This window comes from Nannospalax galili, unplaced genomic scaffold (assembly GCF_000622305.1).
Source record: "Nannospalax galili isolate Female #2095 unplaced genomic scaffold, S.galili_v1.0 scaffold1157, whole genome shotgun sequence".
Lineage (NCBI taxonomy): Eukaryota > Metazoa > Chordata > Mammalia > Rodentia > Spalacidae > Nannospalax > Nannospalax galili.
In genome coordinates, this window is record NW_008340118.1 from 1,468,951 (window position 1) to 1,484,723 (window position 15,773).

General features: G+C 47.2%; 1 protein-coding gene across 5 annotated transcripts in view; it reads left to right on the forward strand.

Annotated features, from left to right (window-relative positions):
* Positions 1-15,773, forward strand: part of Pde10a (phosphodiesterase 10A) — a 517,525-nt gene that overhangs the window by 429,491 nt on the left and 72,261 nt on the right. For all 5 annotated transcript variants that reach the window (XM_029564535.1, XM_008835118.3, XM_008835119.3 and 2 more), the window contains 3 exons: positions 889-917; positions 10,826-10,946; positions 12,574-12,623. In XM_029564535.1, coding sequence (XP_029420395.1) covers positions 889-917; positions 10,826-10,946; positions 12,574-12,623 — 200 coding nt within the window. The remainder of the gene's footprint in view (positions 1-888; positions 918-10,825; positions 10,947-12,573; positions 12,624-15,773) is intronic.

Genomic DNA, 15,773 nt, shown 5'->3' on the forward strand with positions numbered 1-15,773 from the left:
TGTGTTGTATGTGTGTGGTGCAGGCGCAGGCGTGATAACTGGGGAAGATGCTGGACTCGGAGATCAGTTTGGAGACCACTGGAGGATGCACAGCGTGATGTGGGACTAGACTTGGTGTTGTCAATGGAAACCGTGGCAGATATTGAGTGGGAGAGGAACTACCAGGAGCGGCAATGGGTTAATGGGGACACTGAAGGATAAAGAGGCTCAGACCTGTCTGAACTTGTGAGGTGGGACCCAGGGCCTCTTTTTGCCTGTGTGCGCTGCACTGGAGCTGGACATCGGCTTTGATTGCTGAAGGTGCGGGATCCACATGACCGTGCCGGCAGACCTGCGGTTACTTCAGAAAAGCAGCCCCAGTGGCAGACTCTTTGGGGGTCTTGCTTAGACCAGGGGACGGCCCTCACTATCATTTCACCAGTAATGGCACTGTGGAACTTGGGCTCAGAATATTGGGTCCTTTTGGCTTGTGCACGGCTTCCTCCAGCCAGGGTGCTGTGTGTGGGGTATTTACAAATTCAGCAAAGGGGCCAGGCACTGCTGAGTCTGCTGGGATGGCCCCTTAGCACAGAAGTATTGATGGGACATTCCTGGGGCTGCATCATTACCATCTTGCAGTGTTGGAACCCCGGAATCTACGTCACTGTGCCTGTATTTCCATTGTAGACTCTTAGAAATGTAATCCGCACAGCAGGTTGCTGTGGTGCTATTTAGTCACTCCCAGTTTATTCTCTCACTGTGTTATGTTTAACCTTTGCAGCCTTTAAAATCAGATCCTAAGACTTCCTAGGAGGAAGCTCTGCAGAAGTGTGTTGAGAACGAACACTTGTGCTGCGTCTCAGAGACTTCCGGGATTCTAACTGTGTCTCTCTCCTTCTCTGTCCTCAGATGAATCGGCTCCGAAGGAAGTCAGCAGGGTGAGTAGCGCGTAAATGCCATTTCCGGGACACCACCCCAGGACTGGAGGCAAGACGCTCCTTCCCGTGAATATTCCTAGTGCTCTTAACATGTTACAGTGTGAAAAAAAAAAGGAAGTCAGCAGGGTGAGTAGCGCGTAAATGCCATTTCCAGGACACCACCCCAGGACTGGAGGCAAGACGCCCCTTCCCGTGAATATTCCTAGTGCTCTTAACATGTTACAGTGTGAAAAAAAAACAGAGCACAAACTGCGTGCCCCTTCCAGAGTGTCACCCAGGCAGTCAGTGCAGAATTAGCGGATTAGAGGCCTCAGGACTAGTGGAAGCAGACGCAGTGATTGTGGCCTGCACACACTCATGGGGTTTAAAAGTATCAGTGATCAGCAGTTAGAAACAGACCCTGCAAATAAAGGCTGGACTTCGATTCTTAGAGGAATTCATGGAGGCAGCACCAGTCCAGTGTTCCCACAAGGTAGGGATCTGATCTGCCACGTCTAAGCACAGAGGCCACGCGGACAGTCTGTGCTCTGTAGGACACACAGCTCCCAACTGAGCTGGCTTCCCTCCGGTGTCTGTCAACATTCCCGGCTTTCAGCTCAGCCACCTTCTTTGTGGGAACAAGACTGATGATTCACGTGGCGAAGCAGGACACTGCTCAGCTATGTGAGGCGTGTTCTGTGTCAGCATCTCCTAGATGGATGTTTGTGTTGGGGGCTTGGCAAATTTAGTGAGTTGGGGACATAGACTGGGGAGGCAGCTGACTCAGCAAAGTGCCTTCAGGCCAGGCATAAGGGCCTGAGTTCAGATCCCCAGCACGCTCATCAAAATTAAAGCCAGGCATGGCAATGCACATCTGTAACACTAGTGCTGTGTGGGGAGAAGGGAGGGGGATCCTGGGAACTCACTGGCCGGTCGGCCTAACTGAGAGTTGGTGAGTACAGGGGTCAGTGAAAGAGCCTGTCTCTAAGGTGGAGAGAGATTGAGAAATGCACCCATCACCGGCCTGTCACCTCCACATGTACCCAACTATACAAACACACGCACACACGCATATACTATACACATGTACCCAACTACACAAACACACACATATATGATACACACATTCCTTGGGGGGATAAGTTCTGAAAGTATGTGGTATACCATGTTTGATACTGCAAAGTCACAAGAAATTTCAGAAGACAGAAGTATCTTTTGTTTCCTATATATAGATAAGAGCCTTAAACACAGATTAAGTATTGAACACAGTTTGAATTGCGTCTGGCCCAGTCTGGTGTAGGAAGTCATGCTGAGAGCGTTGGTGTCTGCGGTGAGAACCAGAAAGTGGTGTGGGGCAAAATGGGGGGTTCTGACAAGGGAACTTGGACAGACCATCATGAACTGTCGGGGTGCTGGTGTTGGCTGCTGTGTCAGGTTTCTGATGCTGCACAGGGGAAAGAAAACTGCAGTCCGCTCGTCTGCCGTCCTGCGGTGGACAGAACTGACCGACTGCATGTCTAGGGAATGACTTAACTTCGGATGAACTTTTACAACAGACCTTGGACTGATTTTAGACTTTGCTGTTATTTTTGAGGGAGAAAGAAAAGGAACGCCTCAAAGAGATGGTTTCAACTCTACTTCCCTCCTGTTCTCTCACAGTGATGAGGAGATGCGTGCCCCTGACACGTGCTCATACTGAGCACATGAACTTCTTCCACCCCTTAGCTTCCAGCATCCCAGAATATAAAGGATGCACACCATAGTCTCATAGCCGATTTTGACTTTGCACCCCAGTCCTTCAAATATAAACCATATTGTATTCGGGGAGAATAATTACACGGATGAAGAATAGACATTACTTTATATGCGTCTGTATGCAGGAGGGCCACACTGCCTCTGGGAGTCTTGTAGTAACAGTGCTCACCCTCTCTGACTGCTGAGGCCTTGTCTCCAGAGCAGAGAGAAGAGGTGCATGTGTTCAGATGGTGCTGCTGGTGACACCTCGTGGTATGTTTAAGGTCACCAGAAGCAAACTGAAACCAGTTGAGGAAGTGTGTCTCTGACAGGTACCAAGTCCTTCCTGAGTAGATCCCGTATGTTTTTTAAAATATTCTTTTTGTTTATTTTAATTTTTATGTTATGTATATGAACGTTTTGTCTGCATGTATGTAAGTTCACTATTTGCATGCAGTGCCCGCAGAGATCAGGAAAGGGCGTAGGAGCCCCTGGGACTAGAGTTGCAGACTGTTGTTAGCTGCTGCGTGGGTCCTGGGAACTGAACCCGGGTCCTCTGCAAAAGCAGCCGGTGGTCTTAGCTGTCGAGCATCTTGCCGGCTCCCAACACCCCATATCTTAATCAATGCTTATTGACCAATACTCAGAATTTGATTTTAATTTAAAACTTAACTGTTTTAAGTTAAGCTTAGAAACATCTAGGGCCACCTTTTGATAGACAGTGAGTAGCCATAGGTCTTCTGTTCAAACACACTCTGTAAGTTACTGTGGCTTGGAAGCTATGTACTATCACTTCAGTTCTAAGAGACAACTCACACTTTAGAGAAATCTTAGAGCCTGTCTGGTTGTTGAACTTTTAGGAATCTACTATTTTTTCCCTTTGAGGTCAAGTTAAATCTGAATGTCTTAAATCTCCCTCCTGTCTTTGTCCTGAGATTTCCTTCCTCCCTCCCTCCACCTTCACCTTCTCTTTTCTTTCTGTTCCATTGATAAACAATCACTTTGGATGCTGGGCATATTCTGAGAGGCTGGGACTGCAGGGGGTGAGCAACACAGACGGCATTGTGGACCTCAAAGGCTGGAAGGAGATAGAGGCAACTGGAGATAAGGAAATGTCTGTGTGTGTGTGTGTGTGTGTGTGTGTGTGTGTGTATGTGTGTATGTACACACACATGCACATCTGCGTCAGGCAGTGAAATGTTGTGATAAATGTGTAAAGGAATCAAGCTGAATAAAGGACTAGTGAGCTAGGGTGGACGGGGGCAGTGTTATACATAAATAGTGGTCAGGAGAGGCTTAGTCTGTAAGCTGACATTTAGGCAGGGGTGTGAAGATAGTAAAACTCAGTCAACAGGAGGAGGGACAGTGTGTCTGGACAGAGTGGGTGGCTGGAGGGGTGGTGGGCATCTGAGAGGCCCTCTGAGATCAGGCCGGTGTTAGTGGGGAGCAGCAGAGGTCTGTGCCTTAGCCAAGGGGAGCTTCATGGCCTTTCCCAAGGGCTGTGAGGAGTGCTCAGGAGCCCTCCAGCCTTTTGGTCTCAGTATCTGGTAGATCAAAGATTTCCTTTACATGGTGGACAAGAGCACAGGAGGAGGGAGAAATCCCGCTGCTGGTGTTGCGCATTACCTCTGACTAATCACGTGGGAGTTGGAGGTGTTTAGAAGACACGTTTGCAGGGTCCCACTCGGGAAGTTCACAGGTGGGATCAGTGTTGGGAAGTGTGTCCCATGGGGTGTTTGCAGAGGGCAGAGATCTGACAACTCGGGATTCTGAGGTCAGGTCAACAAAGAAGGTGAAGACTGTCATGGTAGAAACCTGAAGGCCTGTCAGCCTGCTTTGTTTTGGCTTTCACCTGCAAACAGCACATCCGATTTCGAGATGCCTTGGCCCTCACCCATTGAAATGATTTTACTTCTGGCATCTAACACCTTATCTATGGCTCTATAGCCCGAGGCCACACATTTGAATACTTTTTTGCAAGTTGTTGGGCTCTGCCCTCTTTCCAAAATTTATCTCCTGAGAAAATATTATATGTAGGAATATCACTTGTGTGATTAATGTGACAGTGTCAAATCTTTTGTTAAAACCAGTATATTTTGACCGCTTTGGCATATTTTTCTAATCGGACATCATCACCATTTAGTCAATAATTATTAACTTAGCCTCTGTTTTGTGGGCACCGGGACACATCAAAGAAGAGACCAGACAGAAATCCCTTGTGACATTTGCATCCTGTGGGATGGAATTGGTGCTCACAGATGAAGAACACACATATATGTTCAGTAGGAACAGTGCTGTAGCCCAGGCAGAGTGAGATAGGGATGGCTTGGGGTGAGTGTGCAGCCAGGAAAGGCTCACTACGGACACAGTCACAGAAAAGCCTGCAGGAACTGTCTGTGGAAGAGCAGCCCGGCAGAGGGCACAGAGACGGCAGAGCTCTGAGGCAGGAGACTGCATGGTACTGCCACAGAGCAGCCAGGAGCTGAGGGAAGGCTGGGCAGGGAGACATGAGGGATGCAGGATCAGTCACATTTTAATTATCAACCCTGTTCCTGTCTTTACTTCTGGATGTTACAGTGGTGTGGTTGTTAGACAGCTCCACCTTATACTTAGATGTCCGAACAAGACCAGGAAAGCGGACATCAGAATAATCAGAGCCTCCAGACTCTGAGTTGCTAGAAGGCTCTGCACTATAGGAAGGCCTGGGAGCCTTGAAGGCTGTCGGTGTTCTCTGTTACTTGCAGAAATCAGACCGTGGAGAACTCTGAGTCCCTTTGATGTTTTCTTCTCTAGGTGCTGATCCTTTTCTGAATATTTACTCTTTCAAAATTTATTTTTATGTGTATGAATGTTATCCCTGCATGTGTGTAAGTACACCCGTGTCATGCAGTGCCCAAGGAGGACAGAAAAGGGCATCAGATCCCCTGGAACTGGTGTTATGGACTGTTGTTAGCCCCCATGTGTTGCTGGGATTTGAACTCGGTCTTATACAAGAACAGCCATCTCTCCAGTCTCTTTTTTCTGAATATTTATAAAAGTCTGTTGCTGGCTTGGATTCACTACACTGACTGTGCTCTTTGAAACTTGGTTGACTTTCCTGTCCATGCTGAAAGCCTGGGACACATTTGCCCTCCCCCTGGTCCGTCAGTTCCTACCATCTGTCTGTTGTCTTGACTCACCGTGATTCTGGTATCCTCTCTGGTCCCCTCTCTTTCTCCAGAACTCCTTTTAGAACCTTCAAGTTCACTGCCCACCTCGCGAACTCTGAGCTCTGAAGCATGGGTCATGGCTTTTGGATTCTCTTGAGAGGGCAAAACAAATGCTTTCTCCTTCCTCACGTGAAAAGCGATCATCCCGTGTATGCTGAGGTGTCACTCACACTTTGGGTAGCTGGGTAGACTTTTTAAAGAGCCTTTGTCATGTAGTTATGTGTGCTGGGGGTCGTTTCGTATCTTTTCCCACTGACTTTTACCCTTGAAGGCTGCTGAGCTATTGGAGGCTGGTTTTCCCGCATCTCTGTTGAGAGATGGAGGGTCCCTGAGCTGTGGGGCTTTGGGAGGATGGGGACAGGTGTCTGAGCTGGAGTCCAGATTCACTGTCTGGCCTTCACGTTCGTGCAGCCTCGCTCGGAGAGTGGCCGTCTTGCTTCTGCTTAGCGTGCTGGTGTGCCGCCGTTGCTTTCCCAGGACGCGGTGGTCCACCTTAGGAGACAGCGCTGCTCTCGGAAGGGGACTTGAAGGGAACCCTGAGTGGCCCCTTTCAGTTGCATTTTGTTGGTCTTGACATTTGGGCACAATTGGCTTGAGGTTTAGGGGATGCAGTGGTTGCAGCTTCCTGGACCCATCGTAAGTTCAGCTTTCCCTTGTTTTGATCTTTGTGTGATCTAGTAGTCAGAGGAGGCCTCACAATGACACCCTTAAAACGAGGGGTTTCTGTGACATTGGTAATGACCTGTGGCTGCGTTCTGGGAGTTTCTGAATGACTTGTTTCTGAGAGCTGTGAGCACACACCTTGCCAGGTCATCCGTTGACAGACACTTGGGCTTTTCTACTTTTCTGTGAATACTGTGCAGCGGCTGTGGGTGCAGATGGCTCTGCAGCAGACCGATGCTGTTCCCTTGAGGATCTACTCAGAAGAGAGATCTCTGGGTTGTATGCTGGTTCAGCTTGTAATTATTTGAAGAATGCCCATACTGATCTCTGTAATGGCAGCTCTGATGTCCTCAGTCACCATCAGAGCACAGAGGCTCTTCCCCCACATCCTGCTTGGAATCTGTAACGTTTCTTTTTGACAATCACTGCTCTTACTGGTGTGTAAGTGGCATTTTATGGGTTTACTTTACATCCCCCTGATGATTAGTGACTCTGAACACAGCATCGTTGACATTAATTTACTTTATTATTTTATTTTATGTGCCTGAGTATATTGCCTGCACATATGTAAGTGCATCCGTGTTGTGCAATGCCCGGGAGGCCAGAAGAAGACGTCAGATCCCCTGGAACTGGAGTTACAGACTGTATGTTAACCACTGTGTGGGTGCTGGGAATCAAACCCAGGTCTTCTGCAGGAGCAGCCAGTGCTCTTAGCCACTGAGTCATCTCTCCAGTCCCAACATCAGGGGCAGGGCACAGACCGCCATTGAAGGATTACTTCTGGACTGTGGGGAAGGAGTTGCCAGAGAATGTGTGCTCATGGAAGAGTAGGGTCCAAGGGCCAGAGATTTAGCTCAGCGGTAGACGGCTTGTATGGTAAGCATGAAATTCCTTGTTCAGTTCCCAGCATGCAGGCACACGCAGACACACATGCAGACACATGACACAGACACACACGCAGACACATGACACAGACATATACACAAACCCAGACACACACAAACAACAAAAAAACCCCACACAAGATAAAGAAACCAGGAAATGTCTAGAGGAGATCTTCAGGCCTGAAGGCTTCTGGGGCTCTGAATCTGCACAGGCCTCTGTAATCTGCAGGGGCCGCAGCTGGCACAGGTGGAGGCACCCGGATTCGCGCGGCTGGCCACTTCTGTGCAGGTGCTGTTGTTAGGCTGCTGCTTGTGCCGACAGGGACCTGGAAAGAGTCCCAGGTTAGGAAACTGGGAAATAATGGTGATGTGCTTGTGAGACGGAATCTAAGCCATAATGTCACAGTGTGGCTGTGGCAGCCTGAGGTCAGCATGGAGCTGATATCCAGTGTCTTCCAGTTTCGGTAACTTCTTTGTGCGCAGTTCTCAAGGCAGATGCCTGCAGGTTTCTGGAGAAGGCAGGAGGAAAGGTCTGCTTTATGTTTTTATCGTGAATAAGGCCCTTGGTCCACCTGGCCTGGCCTGTCATTCTTGGTTTAAAAGGTTCAGGGCCTGAACTAGCTTTCCTGAGTGTTCATGAGGGCATTCTGACAGTCCGCTGTGCTGACCAGGTTAGACCTCTGTGCACATACACAGAGCCTTTTTGGTTAGCCAAATGAAAGCACATGTTAGAGGGCTGCCCAGTGGTATGGTGGGGACACCGGATTCCATGGCGGTCAGCACTACAGCGCTCAGTAGAGCGGGTCCTGCTGGGGCAGCACTGGTGTGACACCAAGTGCAGCCTTTTAGCCCCTGCCATCCCGAGATTCCATCTTTTTAAATTTTATTTATGTGTTCGTGTGTCTCTATGTGTCTGTCAGTGTGTGTGTATATGTTACATGATTGCAGTGCCTGAGGAGGCCAGAAAAGGGTATCAGATTCCCTAGAGCTGGAGTTTCAGGTGGTTTTGAAACACATCAGTGCTAGAAATCCAGCCCAGGTCGTCTGGAAGAGAAGCCAGTACTCTTGACCGCTCAGCTGCTCTCCAGCCCTGAATACCATCTTCTGTGAGAGGTCAGGGAAACAGTCTGCCGGCAGCCTCCCTGGGCTTACACTAAGGCCAGGGCCTTGATGACAGAGCCACAAGCTGTGGCTGGGGGGTCAGTCAGGTCTCTGCCATCAGCTCCCTATGGCACGCCAGCCCTGCTGTTCATGACTATAAGGAAAGCTCTTACATCCCCTGCGTGCGCTTTGGGGAACAGTGTAGGCACACTGACCTTGGACTCTCACTGTGCATCTAGAGGAGGCGTGGACTCACTTCCTCACTGACATTCTCTGGCTAGAGGGTGAGTTCCATGAGGGCCAGGCAGGCTTGGGCTTTGCAGTGCCCAGAAGAGGGACCATTGACTGGGTGGTCAGGACAGTCAGGGTGTACTGGTCAGGTGGCTGACTGATGGGTGTTATATGTGGCACTTGGATAGCAAGTAGCAGGTCTTTAGGATGGAAAGGTGTCAGAGTGACCCAGAACAAGAGACGTGACCCATGCTTGAGGCCCTGAGAGGAAGAGACCAAGTTTCCGAAGTGGACAGTGACCATGTTTGATGGTGCAGGAAGGGTTTGTCTGTCATCCTGCGTAGTGGGAAGACCAGGAAGATCTTTTAATGTATATATTTTTATTGAATTTTTGTGCATTTCATGCAACATATCTTAATCATATTTAGACCCCCTTCCCCATCTGTACCCCTCATAGCCCCACCCCCGCCAGATTTCATGCATTCTTTCATATATGTTAAGGCCTACCGAGTCAAGTTTGTGTCCCCAGATGTCCCTTGCTGTGAGTTCATCCACTGGAGCTGTTCAGCCTGTCTAGCATCACTCCCTTAAAGAAGACCAACTCTCCCTCCCTCACCCAGCAGTGATCAGCTGCCAGTGATTCCTTGGTTAAGGTCGAGGCCTCCTGCCCATCTCCCCAGCTCTGTGCTGGTTTTTGTCTGATGGAGTTTGCATGGGTCTGTGCACGCTGTCAGCACTGCTGTGAGTTCCTATGAGCAAGGTCCCAGGAACCTGTAAAACTGTATTTCCTTGTGATCTTGCACCACCCCTGGCTCTTACAATCATTCCGCCCCCTCTTCCAATGGTCCCTGAGTCTTGGGTGGGTGAGGCTTAATACAGGAGTCCTATCCAGGGACATGAACGCTGCAGTCTCTTATTCTCTACACTTTGGCCAGTTTTGGTCTTCTGTGTTCATGGCTCTCTGTTGCAGGAGGAAGCTTTGTTGATGAGAGTTGAGAGATGCATTAATATTCTCTCTACCCCTGTTCCACTATGTTCCCTGAGGCTTAGGTGTAGAGGTTCCATTGAAGATGTGTCACTTAGGGCTGGGCATCTCACAGACACTTATTCTCTGTGTGTGACCAGTTGTAGAATTCGGTAATAGTCTCCGTCCATTGCAAAAAGAAGCTTCTTTGATGAGTGGTGACTGGCATACTTGTCTGTAAATATAAGGATCCATATTTAGCATACAGTAAGAAATTACATTTGTCTAGGGATGTGACACAGATTTCTCTAGGCTGTATGATCTCTCCAGTCATGTATGTTTGGCTTTTGCAGTACCATACATGAGTTCCCTCCCACTGAGAGGGCTTTAACTCTGGTTAGCTGTTGATTATCCTCAAGATAAAAGTGCCACTACCACACTGATATGTTTGCTGTGCCAAAGACAGGAAGATTTGAAGCTAAGGAGTAAGCGAATTTTGTTTTATTTTTAGATTACAGTGCTTGCTCTTTGGAAAATAGGGTTTGTAGGGCAAGCTTGGGAGTAGGGACATTCATGAGAAGCTCTGACTTCATTCCTTTAGAGAAGAGACAGTGTGGATTGACTGGGGTGGGGTCAGGAGAAGACCCCTCTGGTCAGTGGTACATGTGGTGCTGGGGCCTGGTGTGGGTCCAGCCTTAGGGCAAAGTGCTCAGTCCTGCTCTGGACCACAGGGAGGGGACAGAGCTCACCGGAACCAGAGTCATCCAGGCTTCTTTAGAGGATTTTCTAGCCTGGTGTCATGTTTCCCCAGGCAGTGTTTGAACTCTTGTAACCAGTCCAGTTGCCATGTGTAAAAATACAGAAGTAAAGTTGAAGTTTATAACATTTGATGTTTTCATATAAAGAAGTTACCACAGATGCAGTTTAAGGGTCATTCTGAATAAGGAGTCACAGCGATTTTCATTTCAATCTACTTGATTTGCAAATGGGTTATAACATTTAATTGTGCTCCATGGAAACTATATAATAATTAACCGGAGTGTGACGTTTTATACATATGTAAATGTACAGTATGCTTTATAAATGACGGAATGTTATTATATTTTTAACTGTGTCCTTTATTTTTGTTATTTTTATTTAAAGTACCAAGATACAAATATGCAGGGAGTCGTATATGAGTTAAACAGCTACATAGAGCAGCGCCTGGACACGGGTGGCGACAACCACCTGCTCCTCTACGAGCTGAGCAGCATCATCAAGATAGGTAAGACGCACCCTGTTCGCATGAAAGAATCAGACCCAGATGCTCTGCTTGTGTTGTGAAAAAGCAGAAGAATGTTTCTGGCTCACTAGGAGGGAGAGGAAAATTGTTTACTCATTTCTATTGCTGGGCTCATTCTGAAGCACCCCCCCCCAAAATGATTCTGAAACTGCCAGAATGAATAAGCCTAAAAATGTCTAAATTCTCTGATAGCAAATAAGTATGTGCTCGGTGCATAAGTAGGACACCCATGCCTTTAGTTAATGCCTAGTTTTCTCGGAAAGCACAGGTATATTGAATTAAATTGCATCTTTATAGAGGAAGGTGTTAATTTTTGAGGATGACAAGTATTTTAAATTTGTTTGGGAAGGTGACATTTTTGTGTGCTGTGCCAGAAATGACTTGCATTATAGACAGAACAGAGACAGTGGCATCATAAAAGTGACTTTCTGAGAGACGCACGTTTTTTAAGATATTTTATTTTTATTTATTTTATGTGTATGCATGTATTGCTAAGTGCACTTGTGTCATGTAATGCCTGTGGTGGTCAGAAGAGGGCGTCAGATCCATTGGAACTGGAGTTACAGGCAGTTGTTAGCTACCATGTGGGTGCTGGGATTCGAACCTGGGTCTTCTGCAAGAACAGCCAGTGTTCTTAACCGCAGCCCTCTCTCCAACCCCATGTGCTAGCTGCCTTGTTTTGGGGGGGATCTTTTTGTTATTTTGTCTTTCTTTTTTATTTTCCCAGAGCTAAGGGTCAAACCAAGGGCCTTGTGCTTGCTAGGCAAGCACTGTACCACTGAGCTAAGTCCCCAACCCCAGAGATGCATGTTTTCGGACATGGTGTTTTAGAACTCCCACTGCGACAATTGGGTCTTTCAGGTTTTTATTTGAGAAAAAAAATCCTCCTGATATGAGCTCAGGGGTGGTCTTTGTTCTGGACGTGGCCTTGTGCAGACACATCTTTATGCTGCGGATGTCTGACCTACAGAAGCTCAAGAAGGAGTTTGGGGTTACCACTATCCTACTGATATCAGGAGGCTGTGTGTGAGCAAGGTTAAATCCCTCCCCAAAGACGCACAGGCCCAAGGGAGTTACATGAGAGTTTAAATGTGGGCGATTTCCCTCTGCCCAAGATTTATGTTTTATGTAGTTAGGATAATTGCCTTCAAATGTCCCTGAATACATTTCTTTGTAAGTTAAATTCTGTTCATGTCAGTGGCTATGTGTATTTTTATACAGTGTTTTTTGGCTGGTACATATTTAATTATTAAATATTCTGGGTTTTTTAAAAAATACTTAAAAATTTAAACGCTGTTCTCTAATTTCACAAATACCCCTCGGTCGTTGTGAGTATTTAAGGCCTGACAGATGCATTGTTATGCAGTGTGTGGCCTGCAGTGTGCATTAGAGAATGTCACCGTAAAATTTGTAGTCAAGGTGAAAATGTTTGAAATCTAATGCCGCCGCGAGGCAGATCTACAGACCGCTGTTCCTTTTCTGAATGAGCACTGGCTATGTTGAGAAGTCCACGCAGAAGGCTCATAGCCGAGTCCCATGTCTGAACTGCTGCGTGTTAGATTCTTCCATTGAGATCAGTTTCTTTCTTTTGTTTTTATTACTTTGGCAGCCACAAAAGCTGACGGATTTGCACTGTATTTCCTCGGAGAGTGCAATAATGTAAGTATCTATATTTAGACTTTAGTGCTCTAGATAGGAAGTGCCACATGCTTTCCAAAAAACCCGACTGTATTGCAAACAACGGGCATGTCTTAGTTAAGCACATTAAATTCTTACTTTATTTTGTTTCTATATGTGGTTATTACCAGTCTTAATGGCACAATAGCATTTAGGCTTAACACCTTGCAATCAGCTATTGATAGTATCCTGTATCCTGGATTATATTTCTAGAATGTGTATTTTGTGCAAAAGTTCTTTCAACGCTGTGGGCTGGGAAGCCATGTAGAGAGAACCCATGTCCTCTCGCCACTGGACCCACGGTGGAGTGAAGTAAGAACAGGTTAGCACTGTGATTTTCTAGGGCTCTAAAACCAGCTCTGTTAAAAGCACAAGGGTCGGGTTACTAAGCCTGGGTCCCTGGCCTCCACCTCTGTGGCCGTGGCTGTTCCTTCACCTCCGATCTAGTGTGCGTGGCACAGCCCACGGTCAGGTGCAGCACACAGCCACCTTCACAGGTATCTCAAGGTGTCCAGTCATTGACAGCTGATTGCTGTGCCATTGGAACAATCTTACTCACGAATACTTATATTTATAACCTAAGTTGTAAATTGATTTGATACGGTTTCTGCTTTTCTGAGCTCGGCAGTGCTCTTTGAGATTTGGGATGTGTTTTTGCAGTGTGACTCCCATATCCTTGAGTAACTAAAATACATATAGCATTGATGTTACAGAGCATATTAATAGAAATACTGAAAACAGTGTCCCTAGACTTTTTACCGTACTATTTCTGAATAATTCAACAATGGAAAGAAAGTATAAAATAGCAGCTGAGTGATTTGCCTCGTAACTGATCTCTTACTGTCTACAGCCATGTTGTAAGGATGTGTATGTTACCCTGGAGCTCTTGTGGGGTGTGGATCTTGCTTACCGAGCACCCCTACTGGTTCCTGTCAAAGGAGACAGGAATGTGTGTTAAAGTGCATCATGCAGACTTCACTACCACTTCCAAACGCAGACACTGCATTTAAAGACGGTTAGGGCTGAAAACAAGGAATGGGTTTTATTTTTTCCTGTTCGTCTAAAAATTATTCATAAAATTTGGGGAGATAATATTCCTTAAATTCAAAGTAAATGTATTTTAACTGATGCATAAAAGATAAAATTATATGAATGGGTGAGGTGTACCATGTGACGTCTGAATCAGTGTGCCCATAGCTGTGCCCCGAAACATCATGTTTGTAGTAGATTGTCCCAGACCCTTGCTTGTAGCTTTTGGAGACAGCACTAACACATGATGCTCTGTGTGTCACCCCTGCGAGGCAGTAGCACATCAGCATCTGTCCTGCTCCTTATCACTGACCAGCCTCCCCCACTGCTCCCTCTCCCCAGCTCTCAATAACCACCCTTTTATTTGCAACTTCTACAAGAGCTTCATTTTTAGATTTCATAGGCATGAGGTCATGAAGGGTCTTTCTGTACCTGGCTCATCAAGGAATTCCTCCTAGAGAACTGTTAGGTCATTGTCTCTTGCTGTGACTGGGTACTGTGTTTGAGTGTTGTGCACCTGAGGTGCCCATGTCTGACTACTCCGCTGGGGTGGCCTAGAACATGGCTGGACCGCCTGTGCTGTGTGTATGTCTCCCAACCCTCTCCCTAGGAACACACCTCTTGGGGTCAGGGTGGACAAGGGGCCAAACTGGGGGCTCATTGTGTCCTCCAGGCGTGAAAACCTGGATCCTGGGCATGAGGATGTCAGGACTCACCTGAAAAAATATGATGGGTTCTGACTTGAGTCGCCACCTGCTGTGTCAGAACAGGAGATCAGTCTGCAGGGGCCTCCCAGGGACACTGACTTTTAGAGGTGGATTTAGATTCCAAAACCCCTGTGGTCAGTTGCTTGGCTATTGACTTTGTTATTTGTGGAAGCTTCCTCATACATGATGTAGAAAAAGGTTTTCACACTACGCTATCCACACTGTGGCCTTGAGTGGACTGCTTCTGATTCTTTGACTCTCACTGTCTTCTGTTTCATCAAGGATTGATTTCAGAGCCTTGCAGCCTTGGGTCCGGTCTCAACTCTGAGTTCCTGGGATGGCTCAGACGCACAGTCCTTCCCAGTGAGTTTTCTCGTTCTGCCCCTTCCCACTCTACAAAGACCTGTTCTGTGTTGCTCAGTTTACCATCTCTCCGAGCAGAGCAGTAGCGCGTGAGGCCAGCCCCCAGCATTCTCTGACCCGTCTGCTGTCTGATGCCACTACTGCCGTACCTCACTTTTGTATTTTCTTTTATCCTGTTTCACAAATATTAGCTGAGTCTGAAATTGTGTGTTTGCAATGGTTTATTTGGAACCTTACTAGAATATAGGCTCCATGAAGGCAGAAACTTGATCTGCCTAGGAGGATACTTTGGGGGCATCGGGACCGTATTTGGCTCTCTGTATTTTCCCCTGTTCATGCCACATAGGAATTGTTTCCCTAGTCAGGGGGTCCATGTCACTAGGAAAAGGACGTTGCTTGAGTCTCTCTTCTCCCCAGGGCTTCTCTGCGGTGTTGTGAGTGCCACCCCCCTTCCTCTCCCTCTGTCCCTGTGTCTCAGCTTTTCCTTGGAGTCACCCTCCTCCACCTGAGGCACATCCTGTAGCATCTCTCTCAGGGAGGGGACCACTGGTAGGAAGCTCTGTTTCTGTTTGGAAGTCTCATTTCACCTGCTTTCTTGGGTGATGTCTTTGAGACATATTCAGGTTGACAGACATTGTCCCTCTGAAATGATGAAAGGTACTGGTTTCAGTCCTCATTATAGAGTTTGTTTTGTATTCCTAGATATATTTTTAAGCTTACCTTTTCTTTCTTGAAGTTTTATTTCTTGAAGTGTATTAACTTTTATCTTCTAATTACAGTTTCTCATTCTTTTTTCATTCACCTCTCAAACACTGACTGATTTGCTCTTGTGTTTCGTGTCCTCAACTTCCTTTCCTCCCTCTGTCTCTCTCTCCCTCCCTCCCTCCCTCCCTCCCTCCATCTCTCCTTCTCTCCCTCTCTCCCTCCCCTCTCCCCCTTCCCTGTCCCCTCTCCTCTCTTCTTCTCCCTCTGTTCCTCTCTCTCTCTCCCCCTCCCCCTGCTTTCCCTCTGCCCCCTTTTTCCCTATCTCCCT